The 12,952-nt window shown below is 44.2% G+C and overlaps 1 protein-coding gene across 3 annotated transcripts in view; it reads left to right on the top strand.

Annotated features, from left to right (window-relative positions):
• The first annotated feature begins 3,583 nt into the window (after positions 1 to 3,583).
• TTC28 (tetratricopeptide repeat domain 28) overlaps positions 3,584 to 12,952 on the top strand; it is a 708,603-nt gene continuing 699,234 nt past the window's right edge. For all 3 annotated transcript variants that reach the window (XM_078337130.1, XM_035258707.3, XM_035258622.3), the window contains exon 1: positions 3,584 to 3,774. In XM_078337130.1, coding sequence (XP_078193256.1) covers positions 3,673 to 3,774 — 102 coding nt within the window. In that variant the 5' untranslated portion in view covers positions 3,584 to 3,672. The remainder of the gene's footprint in view (positions 3,775 to 12,952) is intronic.

The raw sequence follows: 12,952 nt of genomic DNA, 5'->3' as shown, positions 1-12,952 counted from the left end.
TCTCGCTTGTAATCCCAGCACTCTGGGAGGCCAAGGAGGGCAGATCACAAGGTCAGGAGCTAGAGACCAGCGTCACCAACATGGTGAAACCCCGTCTCTACTAAAAATATAAAAATTAGCTGGGCTTGGTGACATGTGCTTGTAATCCCAGCTACTCAGGAGGCTGAGGCAGGAGAATCACTTGAACCCAGGAGGCAGAGGCTGCAGTGAGCTGAGAGCATGCCATTGCATTCCAGCTGAGGTGACAGATCAAGACTCAGCCTAAAAAGAAAAAGTTATGGGAGAGGATGGTAAAGCTAAGTATCTTTTGCACCTCCTCCCCCACACTGCAGAAGCTGAAGGGATTCCTAGAGGCTGCTTCTGCTGTGGAGCTATTCCCACTGGCCACCCAGCTGGAGGTGGGTACAGAACTTTCAAACATGAACAAATGGAGCTGGGATGGCAATGGTGAGAGCAATATGTGCTAATCTAAACTCTACTTCCTAATTTTGGCTCTAGGTAAGTTACCTCAAATTGCTGAGTGTTTGTTTCCATATTTATAACATGGGTGCAGTAAGAGTACCAACCTCTTCTATGCTGTTTGGAGGAGGCAGGTCCATAATGTACCTGGCATGTGGTAAGGGATTCATCAATGTTGGCTTCTATTATTAAAGGTGGGAGAACCACATAAGTAGCCATAGGGAATCATAGAAAGTTCTTGAGCCAGAGACAAGGATGGCCTCTCTCACCACTCCTATTCAACATAGTATTGGAAGTTCTGGCTAGAGTTATCAGGCAAGAGAAAGAAATAAAGTGTTTGAATAGGAAGAGAGGACGTCAAAGTATCCCTGTTTGCAGATGACATGATCGTATATTTAGAAGATCCCATTGTCTCAACTCAAAATCTCCTTAAGCTGATAAGCAACTTCAGCAAAGTCTCAGGATACAAAATCAATGTGCAGAATTCACAAGCATTCCTATACACCAACAACAGACTAACAGAAAGCCAAATCATGAGTGAACTCCCATTCACAATTGCTACAAAGAGAATAAAATGCCAAGGAATACAACTAACAAGGGATATGAAGGACGTCTTCAAGGAGAACTACAAACCACTGCTCAAGGAAATAAGAGAAGACAAATAGATGGAAAAACATTCCATGCCCATGGTTAGGAAGAATCAATATCATGAAAATGGCCATACTGCTCAAAGTAATTTATAGATTCAGTGCTATCCCCATCAAGCTACCAATGACGTAGCCAAGACAATCCTAAGCAAAAAAAGCAAAGCTGGAGGCATCACGCTACCTGACTTCATACTATATTACAAGGCTACTGTAATCAAAACAGTATGATGCTGGTACCAAAACAGAGATAAAGGCCAATGGAACAGAACAGAGGCCTCAGATACAATGCCACACAACTACAACCATCTGATCTTTGACAAACTGACAAAAACAAGCAATGGAGAAAGGATTCCCTATTTAATAAATGGTGTTGGGAAAGCTGGGTAGCTGTGTGCAGAAAGCTGAAACTGGATCCCTTCCTTACACCTTATAAAAAATAATCTCTAGATGGATTAAAGATTTAAACACGAGGCCTAATAACCATAAAAACCCCAGAAGAAAGCCTAGGTAATACCATTCAGGACATAGGCATGGACAAGGACTTCATGACTAAAACACCAAAAGCAATGGCAACAAAAGCCAAAATAGACAAATGGGACCTAATTAAACTTAAGGGCTTCCGCACAGCAAAATAAACTATCAATAGAGTGAAATGGCAACCAACAGAATGGGAACAATCTTAGCTCATTGCAATGTCAGCTTCCTGGGTTCAAGCAATTCTGCCTCAGCCTCTTGAGTAACTGGGATTATAGGTGCAATTAACCACCACACCTGGTTAATTTTTGTATTTTGGTAGAGGAGGGTTTCACCACGTTGGCCAGGCTGGTCTTGAACTCCTGACCTCAGGTGATCTGTCCACCTCGGCCTCCCTTACAGGTGTGAGCCACGACGCCCAGCAAAATATTTTTTAATAATTACAGCAAGCTAAAGTTAATTTATTACTGAAGAAAAGCTTTAAAAAATTTGGTGTAGCTTAAGCTTATGGTGTTTATAAAGCCTACAGTAGTGTACAGTGAAGTCATATGCCTTCACACTCACTGACTCATTCACAGCATCTTCCAGTTCTGCAAGGTCCTTTCTTTTTTTTTTTTGAGACGGAGTTTCACTCTTGTTACCCGGGCTGGAGTGCAATGGCGCAATCTCGGCTCACCGCAACCTCCGCCTCTTGGGTTCAGGCACTTCTCCTGCCTCAGCCTCCTGAGTAGCTGGGATTACAGGCACACACCACCATGCCCAGCTAATTTTTTGTATCTTTAGTAGAGATGGGGTTTCACCATGTTGACCAGGATGGTCTCGATATCTTGACCTCGTGGTGATCCACCCGCCTCGGCCTCCCAAAGTGCTGGGATCACAGGTTTGAGCCACCGCGCCCGGCCGCAAGTTCCTTTCATGGTAAGTGCCCTATACAGGAGTAGGGGCATTTTAAACTCTCTTATGCTCGAATCTTACCATACCTTCTCTATGTTCAGGTACACAAGTACTTACCATTGTGTTACAACTGCCTATAGCATTCAGTAAAGTATCAGGCTGTGTAGCCTAGGAGCCATAGGCTACACCATACAATCTAGGTGTGTAGTAGGCTATACAAGGTTTGTGTAAGCGCACTTCGCTGTTCGCACAATGAGACAATCACCTAAAGAGACACTTCTCAGCACCATGCCGTGGTTAAGGGAGGCATGATGGTACAGGCATCATCTTCCTGCAAGCTCAGTCAACCCTGTGCAGTGCTAACTGCCACACCCTCCTTTTGCACGTGCAGAAATCAAGGATCTTTGGCTCCGCAGAGTGACTTGTTCAAGGTTTCTGTTTTCAAGAGATGGAGGCGGGACTTGAATTGAGAGTTCCCTTTCTGGAGAACTGTGGTCCTTAAGCATTAAAACTACTTAAGACGTCTTGCCTCTTGATCACTGCCTACTAAGTGCTAGGCCCGGTGCTTGAGGCTTTCTCTGCATTACTACACTGAGTCCTTAGATTTACAAGAAACAGGTCCGAAAGTCCTGATCCCAACACGCAAGGGTTAGTGGAGACGTGGGACTTGAAATCAGCTTCTTGGTCGAGTCTGGCTGTCTCCTGGGCCCGGGCACACCTCCACGACGGCGATCCCGCCCCCTCAGTGGCGTCCTTTGCTCTGCACTTCTTGCGAGGAAGTCCCTCCTGGCCTGGACCCTCATCCCAGGCCCCGGGTCGCGGGAGAAGCGAAAGGGGCAGTATGGGGAAAGGGCGGAGGGGCGGGGGCTGGGGTGGTCTGCAGAGAGGCAGGCGGCGGCGCTCAACTGGGAACTGCACGCTCACCCGCCGAGTAGGACGGGCCCGGCGGGGGTGGGCGCGACAGTGGGAAGAGCGGCCCGCTCCAAAGGGCGCGCGGGGAGGGGGCGCGGCGAATGCGCGCGTGCGCGGTGCGTGTGTGGGCCCGCGGGGGTGCACGCGAGGTGGGGGTGGGTGGGGGGGCCAATGAGGTCGCCGCGGCGGCGCGCAGCACGGCGGGAACATGGCGCGCGGAACCGGCGCGCGCGCCTAGCTGGCGGGACCGTTAGCTCGAGGCGGACGCGGCCCGGTCCCCGTGGGGATGGAGCAGTCGCCGCCGCCGGCGCCCGAGTCGACCCCAGGGCCGACCCCCGCAAGCAGCCGAAGGAGGCGGGAGCCGGAGTCGCCGCCGGCGTCGGCGCCGGTGAGTGCGTGAGGGGCTCGGGCCGGGAGACTTTCTTTGTGAAACTCCGGCGGTGGGAGCCGGGCCGGGCCTCAGCGGCTTAGGACCGCCTGCAAGGCGGAAGGCGTCTCGCGGTCCGGGTTCGATCCCAGCCGCGAGCCGTCTGGCGGCGGGACCTGGCTCTGCGACTGCCTGCTTCGGTTTCCGCGGGGGTGTGTGAGGGTGTGTGTAGGTGTATGAGGGTGTTGGCCTGCGCGCACCGGGGGTGGGGGGGGCGGTATACAGTCGGTGCCTAATGCGTACGTCGCCTCCCCCTCACCCCAAACCCCTGGGGCGGAACCTGGGGACCAGAGCGGTAGGCGGCACCCGCGGGGAGACAGGTGTCGGCGCAGCCCGGATGGCTCTTTCCCGCGTGGGGTTTGTGAGGAGTGAGCTCTCCGTCCCCAGGGGCGAGCAAGTCTGTCCGTGGCTCATCACTGTGTTTGGTGTTTGGGCCACCAGTTAGGGGGAAGGATGCTGGGCGACAAGGACTAGAGGTGGGGGGTCCTGCTGGATGGAATTGGATGGCTCTAGGCTCTCGAGCTTCCCCTCACCCCTGCCTCCCAAACCTGTTAGAGCGTAGGAATCATTGGGAGCACCTGATAAAAATGCAGGCTTCACACCGAACGCCAGGCCCACGGAATGTGGCTCACCGAAGCGTGGAAGCAGATTTTGAACTTAAGCTCCGACGTTGTGATCAGGCGAGTTTGGCAAGCACTGTTTTAGAGAGTAGGCTTCCTGTGAGCAGGAGCCGGTTCTGTGTATACCTCACCGTGGCATTCTGGTACCCGGCATGGTGCCTGGCACACGGTAGATGATCAGAAAGTATCTGTAGAATAAATTACTAGGGAGAATGCAAAATAGGAGTTCTTGAGACATTTTCAGGAGCTTCCTGAGATTAACATCTCTGTCAGATTTATGTTACAGTATATGGTTTTTCTCAGCTCCTAAGTTAACTTTTGTGACTGTTTTTAATGCCATGTTTTCAGTATGTTCTAAGCAAAAGCAGGGTATATGTTGCTTATATACACTATCCACTAGGCTGGGTGCGGTGGCTCACTCCTGTAATTCCAGCACTTTGGAAAGCGGATTGCTTGAGCCCATGGGCTTGAGGCCATAGTGAGCCAAGGAGTTAGAGACCAGTGTGGGAAACGTAGAGAGACACGTCCCCACATAAAATACAAAAATTAGCTGGGTGTGGTAGTGTGCACTTGCAGTCCTAGCTACTCTGGAGGCTGAGATGGGAGGATCGCTTGAAGTCCAGGTTGCAATGAGCCAAGGTTGTGCCACTGCATTCCAGCCTGGACAACAGAAGGAGAACCAGTCTCTTAAATAAATAGCTGTGTATACTCCCTCTAGGTTAAAATTAATTCTGAAACAAAATTCTGAATTAAAATATGCATGTTTCTTTCTCTTCATCATTTGGTAACCCTAGGCTTTTAGGATTTCATTCTGTTGGGCCAGGTAAATATCTACATATTTGACAAAGCAAATATAAATTACTGTTTATTCAAGAAACTTGACAATTTGCTTAAACCTGAGTATTTGTAGGCTTTGTGATATTTTGTTTTTGATTTTTAATTTTAATTTTTTTTGAGACGGACTCTGTTGTCCAGGCTGGAGTGCACGTAGCACAGTCTTGGCTCACTGCAACCTCCACCTCCTGAATTCAAGAGATTCTCCTGCCTCAGACTTCAGTGTAGCTGGCATTACAAGTGTGTGCCACCATACCCAGCTGATTCATGTATTTTTAGTAGAGAAGAGCTTTTGCTATGTTGCCGAGGCTGGTCCCAAACTCTTTGACCTCAAATGATCTGCCCACCTTGGCCTCCCAAAGTGCTGGGATTACAGGTGTGCATCACTGTACCCAGCTTTATTTTTTTTTTAATTTGTTTGAGATAGAGTCTCACTCTGTTGCCCAGGTTGGAGTGCAGTGGCGTCATCTTGGCTCACTGCAACCTCCACTTCCCAGGTTCCAGTGATTCTCAGGCCTCAGCCTCCTGAGTAGCTGGGATTACAAGCATGCACTACTACTACACCCAGCTACTTTTTTAAATTTTTTAAGTATTTTCCCTGTGTTGGCCAGGCTGGTCTGGAACTCCTGGCCTCAAGTGATCCACATGCCTCTTCTTCCCAAAGTGCTGGAATTAGAGGTGTGAGCTACTGTGTCTAGCCAATCTTTGTGATATTTGGAAATTGAGGTTTATATTTTGTTTAGAGTCAATGCTAAAATAGAATTGTTTGAAATTAATATTTCAGGGGCTGTTTTTTACATTAAATTGAATTTTATTTTGTTGGTTTCATTTCAGTAGGTTTTAACTATTTTAAATATATATATATATATATATATATATATATATATATTTTTTTTTTTTTTTTTTTTTTTTCTGAGACTGAGTCTTGCTCTGTCACCCAGGCCAGAGTGCAATGGTGCAGTTTTGGTTCACTGCAACCTCTGCCTCCTCAAGCAATTTTCCTGCCTCAGCCTCCGAAATAGCTGGGATTACAAGTCCCCATCACCATGCCTGGCTAACTTTTGTATTTTTAGTAGAGATGGGGTTTCACTATGTTGGCCAGGCATATTTTGAACTCCTGACCTCAAATGATCTGCCCGCCTCGGCCTCCCAAAGTGCTGGGAGCCACCACACCTAACCAAAAATATTTTTAAAGGCAGGATCTTGCTATGTTGCCCCAGCTGGTCTTGAACTCCCAGTCTTGGCCTCAAGTGATCCTTCTGCCTCAGCCTTCTGAGTAGCTGGAAGCACAACTGTGAGCCACCACACCTGACTTTTATTATTTTTTTTCTAATAAAAAAATTAATAGACTTCGTTGTTTCATTGGACAAAATATGCATATATAGGAAGGCAAGACTTTTGGACTTGAGATTGCACTGAAGAAGAAAAATGGAAAACTTAGGCAGTTTAGTCTCTCAGTATTATTTTTGTAGGTTATACAGATATGTCTTTTTAAGTGTCTTTAAAAAGCTTTATTGAGATAAAGATAAATGAGATAAATTCATCTACCATGAAATCAACCCTCTGAGTGCAGAATTTTGTGGTTTATAATATTTTCACAGAATCGCATAAACATTGCAGGTATCTGCTTTCAGGCCATTTTCATCAGTCCACAAGAAATCCCATACCCATTAGCAGTCATGCCTTAGTCCCTTTTCCCCTAGTCCCTGGCAATAACTAGCCTACTTTGTCTCTGTGTGGAGCTCTTTTTGAGGTTTCACAGAGTGAAATCTTAACTACATATGGTCTTTTATGATTAACTTATTTCACTTGGCACAGTGTTTTCCTGGTTTATCCATGCTGTAGCATAGATCAGCACTTCATTCTTTTTTAATGCTGAGTAATTTTTTTGAATGGATATACTATATTTTGTTTATCAGTTTCTCTGTTGATTGGCAGAGTTTTTCCCAATTTTTGGCTATTATGAATAATGCTGCTATGAACATTTGTGTACAAATTTTAGTGTGGATGTATGTTTTCATTTCCCTTGGTTATATCCCTAAAGAACAGACTGTCTGGGTCATACAATAATTGTTTAAGACTACAGGTACCACTTTGGGAGGCCGAGGTGGGTGGATCATGAGGTCAAGATATCGAGACCATCCTGGTCAACATGGTGAAACCCTGTCTCTACTAAAGATACAAAAAATTAGCTGGGCATGGTGGCGCGTGCCTGTAATCCCAGCTACTCAGGAGGCTGAGGCAGGAGAATTGCCTGAACCCAGGAGGCGGAGGTTGCGGTGAGCCGAGATCGTACTCCAGCCTGGGTAACAAGAGCGAAACTCTGTCTCAAAAAAAAAAAAAAAAAAAAAGACTACAGGTACATACCACCACACCTGGCTAATATTTAAAAATTTTTTGTAGATACGGGGTCTTGCTGTGTTGCCCAGGCTGGTCTTGAATGCCTGGTCTCAAGAGATCCTCTCACCTCAGCCACCCAGAAATGTTGGGTTATAGATGTGAGCCACTGCACCTATAAAAGAGGTGTGAGCCTCTTTTTACCTTTTTTTTTTTTTCCTTGAGACAGGGTTTCACTCTGTCACCCAGGCTGGAGTGCAGTGATGGGATCACAGCTTACTGCAGCCTGGACCTCTCTGGGCTCAGTTGATCCTCCCACCTCAGCCTCCTGAGCAGGTAGGACTACAGGCACAGCTAATTTTTGTATTTTTTGTAGATAAGGGGTTTCCTCATGTTGCCCAGGCTGGTCTGGAACTCCTAGGCCCAAGTAATCCACCAGCTTCAGCCTCCCAAAGTGCTAGGATTATAGGTGTGAGCCACCACACCTGGTGTACTCTTTTGATAATGTTCTTTGATGTCAAAAGTTTTTTGTTTTTTTTTTTTTGAGACGGAGTTTCGCTCTTGTTACCTAGGCTGGACTGCAATGGCATGATCTCGGCTCACCGCAACCTCCGCCCCCTGGGTTCAGGCAATTCTCCTGCCTCAGCCTCCTGAGTAGCTGGGCTTACAGGCACGTGCCACCATGCCCAGCTAATTTTTTGTATCTTTAGTAGAGACAGAGTTTCACCATGTTGACCAGGATGGTCTTGATCTCTTGACCTCGTATCCACCCCCCTCGGCCTCCCAAAGTGCTGCGATTACAGGCGTGAGCCACCGCGCCCAGCCGATGCCAAAAGTTTTTAATTTTTAGGAAGTCTAGCTTATCTGTTTTTTTCTTTTGTTGCTCATGATTTTGGTTTCATGTCTAAGAAGCCATTGCCAAATCTAAGGTAATGGAGATTTACCCCTATGTTTTCTTCTAAGAGTTGTATGCTTTTAGCCCTTATATTTAGGTTGTTGATCCATTTTGATTTAATTTTTATGTATAGTGTGAGGTACTGGTCCAAATTCATTCTTTTTTTTATGGATACAAAAAGTTCTCCCAGCACTATATATTGAAAAGACTGTCCTTTCCCTTATTGATGGTCTTCACATCTTTTTTGAGAATCAGTTGAACATATATAAGGTTTTATTTCTGGACTTTCAGTTCTGTTCTGTTGATCTGTATTTCTTTCTGTCTTTATGCCAATTCTACACTGTTTCATTACTGTAGCTTGGTAATAGGCTTTGAAATTAAGTGTAAGTCCCTTAACTTTGTTCTTTTCAAGACTGGCTATTCTGGGTCCCTTATATTTCCAAATGGCATGTTTTATCTATTCTTCATTTTTTTTTTTTTTTTTTGAGACAGAGTCATGCTCCTTCACCCAGGCTGGAATGCAGTGGCACAATTTTGGCTCACTGCAACCTCTGCTTCCCTGGTTCAAGTGATTTTCGTACCTCAGCCTCCGGAGTAGTTGGGATTACAGATATGTACCACCAGGCCCGGCTAATTTTTGTATTTCACCATGTTGGCCAGGCTGGTCTTGAACTCCTGGTCTCATGTGATCCACCTGCCTTGGCGTACCAAAGTGTTGGGATTATAGGCAAGAGCTACTGTGCCCTGCCTTATCTATTCTTTCAGTGATGTTTTGTAGTTTTCAGTGTACAAGTCTTGCAGTTCTTCTAACATTTGTTTTCTAAGTATTTTTTCTATTAAATACTATTTACATAGGACTATTTTTAAAATTTAATTTCCTATTCATTGCTATAAATACAAGTGATTTTTTGATGTGTATTTTAACTTTGTCATTGAGTGTTTGTCTATTTCAATTGTGTTTTAAATCTTACCCCCAAAATTAATGAGGAGGAATGGTCTTTCAAAGAATAAGTATAGACTTCGATGCAGATCTAGGTTCACATGTCTGTGTTTTGCCTCTGCCTCCTGGGATCAAGCGATCCTTCTGCCTCACTCTCCCAAGTAGCTGGGATCACAAGCATGTACCACTAAACCTGGCTAATTTTATATTTTTAGTAGAGATAGTATTTTACCATGTTGGCCAGGCTGGTTTCAAATTCCTGACCTCAAGTGATCTACCTGCCTCTGCCTCCCAAAGTGCTGGGATTACAGGCATGAGCCACTGTGCCCAGCCAACAGATCTTATGCATCCATGGTTCTCATATGTATAATTGGACAGTAATATCCATTCCAAAGAAATGTTAAATAAAAGAGGATGTAGGTATATACTTAGAACGATGCCTTGCTAGTTGTAGGGATTTGATATTTGTTGTTTATCTTCTTCTGCTGGTTAATTCCAGTAAACCATAAAACAAGAAGCAGGCAAACCTAACACAAAACCAAGAAAAACAAAAACTCCAAAACCACAGACCAAAAAAAAAGAAAAAAGCCACAAAGCAAAAAACCGCAAACGGAAACCCCAAGCCTCTTCCTGTCCCCATCACCTATCTACGACCCAAGAAATCCCTGTGAGTGCTGAGGAACCACGAAAGAAGACAAAATCTCTCATACCACATAATTGTATTGTAAATGTATGTGAAATCAAGGCTGCTATACAGAATATTTGACAATGAATTTTATGTATTATTAAAAATAATAAAAGTGTAATTGAAAGCTCTGTTTTTGCTCTGTGATTCTTGTTTTGTGTGCTGTTTTTTCACTACTTTTTTTCCTGAAAGCAGAAGCAATATTTTTTCATTAAATTTCATGGTTACAAACTTTCTTCCTTTGAATTATTTCTATTTTTAAAAACTGTTAGAGGGAAGCCTGATGTTTGAACTGAAACTTGGTAGAACTTTTATTTTGGTTTCTCTTCAGCAGCTGGGTGGATTGTTATTTTCTAAGAAGAGAAACTAGAGACATAGTATGATACAAATATGATGCTTGGAAAGTATCATATTCTTTGTATATTCACACTATATTATCTATAGTCTTCTTTTTTTTTTTTTTTTTTGAGATGGAGTTTTGCTCTTGTTACCCAGGCTGGAGTGCAATGGTGCAATCTCGGCTCACTGCAACCTCCGCCTCCTGGGTTCAGGCAATTCTCCTGCCTCAGCCTCCTGAGTACCTGGGATTACAGGCAAGCGCCACCATGCCCAGCTAATTTTTTGTATCTTTAGTAGAGACGAGGTTTCGCCATGTTGACCAGGATGGTCTTGATCTCTTGACCTTGTGATTCACCCGCCTCGGCCTCCCAAAGTGCTGGGATTACAGGCTTGAGCCACCGCGCCTGGCCTTACTATCTGTAGTCTTCTAAAAACAAACACCAATTTTCTGTAGGCATGTTTTGGCAAAATATAAGTATCAGTGCTAATTTTATTTTTATTTTATGACGATTGACATTAGAAGACAATAATCTTAGTAATTTTCATCTTTACCAAAGTGATGCTCTTAATGCAATTCTGTGAGTGCAAAAAATGTTGATATCAAATTTTTCCTAATGTTTTCTGAACTAAGTCCATCGTATGTTGAAACAATATCATGGCAATTTTTGACTTCCACTATGGCATGGCAATGCCAAGTACTACCAGGGAAGGGGAAACCACATACAATAATAATGCCTTCCCTTATTTACCATTCACAGTTAACTTCTTTTTTTAACTCCTGCAAAACCACAACACAAAATCAGCTTTGTTGTACTTAGACCACTTGCCATTTCTTAGCAATTCTACTCTTTATCCACAAAATAAAACCACATCCTCATTTCAATCAGTTATTTATCAAGTGGGATCTCAAAAAATCACATTCTAGATTACTATATGTTAATTTTACACTATTAATCACGTAAAATAAGGTATGTTCTTCACATCCTCGCCTGGGGCAGTATAGCCATGATCAAAATGGGTTTTTTTTTCTGTAGTGGTCACAGTGAGGCCAATTACAGCCATAGTATAACACCTACTTGCCTTCTTTGTCTGTTCTACTCTCCAGTTACTATTACTACCTCTTCACTTCTCCAAATACTACTTTTGGAGTCTAGCAAAATAACTAATTCCTGGTATTTAGTCTAAGAGTAGAAGGACATTACTGTTGTTTTCTCTTTCTTAATAGCAAGAAAATATTGTTGATTTTTAGTAACAACAAGTATTTTAGTTTTAAAGGGTTTATTTCTATTTTAATTTTCTAATAAAAGCCTTATTTTGGCCAAGTGCTGTGTCTCACACCTGTAATCCCAGCACTTTGGGAGGCCAAGGCAGGTGGATCACTTTTGGTTGGAAGTTCGAGACCAGCCAGGGCAACATGGTGAAACCCTGTCTCTACTAAAAATATAAAAATTAGCCGGGCATGGTGGTGGGCACCTGTAATCCCAGTTACTCGGGTGGCTGAGGCAGGAGAATTTCTTGAACCCGGGAGGTAGAGGTTACAGTGAGCTGAGACTGGGCCACTGCACTCCAGCATGGGCAACAGAGCAAGAGTCTATCTAAAAAAAATAGTGAAAACAAAACCCACATAATGGAAGAAAATATTTGCAAATAAATATTTGTTACAGAACTTTTTATTCAGAATATATAAATAACTCTTACTATGCAATTGCAAAAGGACAACCCAATTTAAAAATAAACAGGCTGGTTGAGGTGGCTCATGTCTGTAATGCTACCACTTAGGGAGGCCAAGGTGGAAGGATCACTTGATCCCAGGAGTTCCAGATCAACCTGGGCAACATAGACCCTTTCTCTACAAAAAAATAGAAAAAAATATTAGCCGGCGATCACTTTAGCCTGGGAGGTCGTAGCTGCAGTGAGCAGTGATTACGCTGTTGCACTCTAGCCAATAAGATACACAAATGGCCAATAAGAACATGAAAAGGTATCCATGGCCAGGGTGTGTTGTTTCTCTCCTGTAGTCCCAGCACTTTGTGAGGCAGAAGCCGGCGCATCGCGAGGTCAGGAGAGCGAAACCATCCTGGCCAACATGGAGAAAACCCGTCTCTACTAAAAAAAAAAAAAAAAAAAAAAAAGTGCCGGGCACGGTGGTGCATGCCTGTAATCCCATATACCTTACTCGGGAGGCTGAGAAAGGAGAATCACTTGAATCAGGGAGTCGGAGTTTTAAGTGAGCCGAGATCGCACTACTGCACTCCAGCCTGGTGACAGAGGAGACTCTGTCCCAAAAAAAAAAAAAAAAAAAGAAAGAAAGAAAAGGTATCCAGCATCATCAGTCATGCAATCAAAAGAGTGAGGTCTACTTTACATAAACTGGAGTGGCTTAAGTAAAGAAAGATAGACAATAATAAGTACTGGTGAGGATGTGGAGAAATTGGAGCTCTCAAACATTGCTGGAATGTAAAGTAGTACAGCTCTCTTGCACTCCAGTC

The sequence above is a fragment of the Callithrix jacchus genome, chromosome 1 (assembly GCF_049354715.1).
Source record: "Callithrix jacchus isolate 240 chromosome 1, calJac240_pri, whole genome shotgun sequence".
Lineage (NCBI taxonomy): Eukaryota > Metazoa > Chordata > Mammalia > Primates > Cebidae > Callithrix > Callithrix jacchus.
The sequence above is the reverse complement of the archived record's forward strand: the minus strand, read 5'-3'. Positions and strand labels throughout refer to the sequence as shown.